The sequence below is a fragment of the Egretta garzetta genome, unplaced genomic scaffold, assembly GCF_000687185.1.
Source record: "Egretta garzetta isolate BGI_Z169 unplaced genomic scaffold, ASM68718v1 scaffold232, whole genome shotgun sequence".
Classification (NCBI taxonomy): domain Eukaryota; kingdom Metazoa; phylum Chordata; class Aves; order Pelecaniformes; family Ardeidae; genus Egretta; species Egretta garzetta.
In genome coordinates, this window is record NW_009258959.1 from 1,007,798 (window position 1) to 1,008,692 (window position 895).

Consider the following 895-nt stretch of genomic DNA (forward strand, 5'->3'; position numbering starts at 1 on the left):
TTGGCTTTGGCGGCAGAGTAAGTGCGACCCTTGAGCTTTCCGGGTTGGGAGCCCTCCCCAAAAAAACCAGCCCGGAGCGGTTTTGGGTACAGGATGCTGGGAAGAGGCATGGGGAGGGGGGGGACAGACGACAGGCCTTGACCTGGGTGGTTAATCCATGGCAGCGAGGAAATCGCAGCTCAGCCGCTCGCAGATTTACGTAAGAGGAGAGAGGGGCCGTCTGCCACGAAAACAGACGCCCAGCTCCACGTCCGGGGCTGGATGCGGTCCCGCGCACACAGCGGGGCAGCACCAAGATGCCCTGATGGCTTTTTTTGGCAGCCTTTTTAATTTAAAGCCACCTGGCCACGCTGCCCTGGGTGCTCATGCCAGGCACGGGTGTCCTGCGGGCTGCAGCAGCTCTCGAAGGGGGTGGTGGGATCCGGCTGCCAATTTGGGGCACAGCCATAAATCTCGTGAGCGCGGTGGCCGGATCCCCCCGGCCTCACCAGGGTCCTTCACCTCCTCCCCATCCCATCAGGCTCCATCCTGCGCCGCTGGAAGAGAAACTGGTTCGTCCTCTACCTGGACGGGAGCTTGGTTTACTACCACGACGAGACGATGCGCGACATGGACGGCCGGATCCACGTCAAATACAGCTGCCGGGATGTGCGGGCTGGCCGCGAGTGCAGAGGTGAGCCAAGCCCCCCAGCCCCAGCCCGCACCGGATGCTCTGTGTATCCCATTGAATTTATGCTCTGCGGGTCTGAAACATGCTTGTGCACACCTAGAATAGCCCCCCCAGAAAATTCCAGGCTGCCTAATTCACCGCTTTTAGCTCCCAGCCAGTGCCGGGCTGTCCCCCATGAGATGTCTGGTGAGGGGTCTGGAGCACAAGTCATACGAGGAGCGGCTG

At 61.2% G+C, this 895-nt stretch overlaps 1 protein-coding gene across 1 annotated transcript in view; it reads left to right on the forward strand.

The window, feature by feature from the left end:
* Nucleotides 1-4: 4 nt before the first annotated feature.
* PLEKHB1 (pleckstrin homology domain containing B1) overlaps nucleotides 5-895 on the forward strand; it is a gene marked incomplete at both ends in the record, with an annotated part of 3,497 nt that continues 2,606 nt past the window's right edge. Inside the window, 2 exons of the mRNA XM_009634589.2 lie at nucleotides 5-17; nucleotides 521-673. Of these exons, the coding sequence (XP_009632884.2) occupies nucleotides 5-17; nucleotides 521-673 (166 nt within the window). The remainder of the gene's footprint in view (nucleotides 18-520; nucleotides 674-895) is intronic.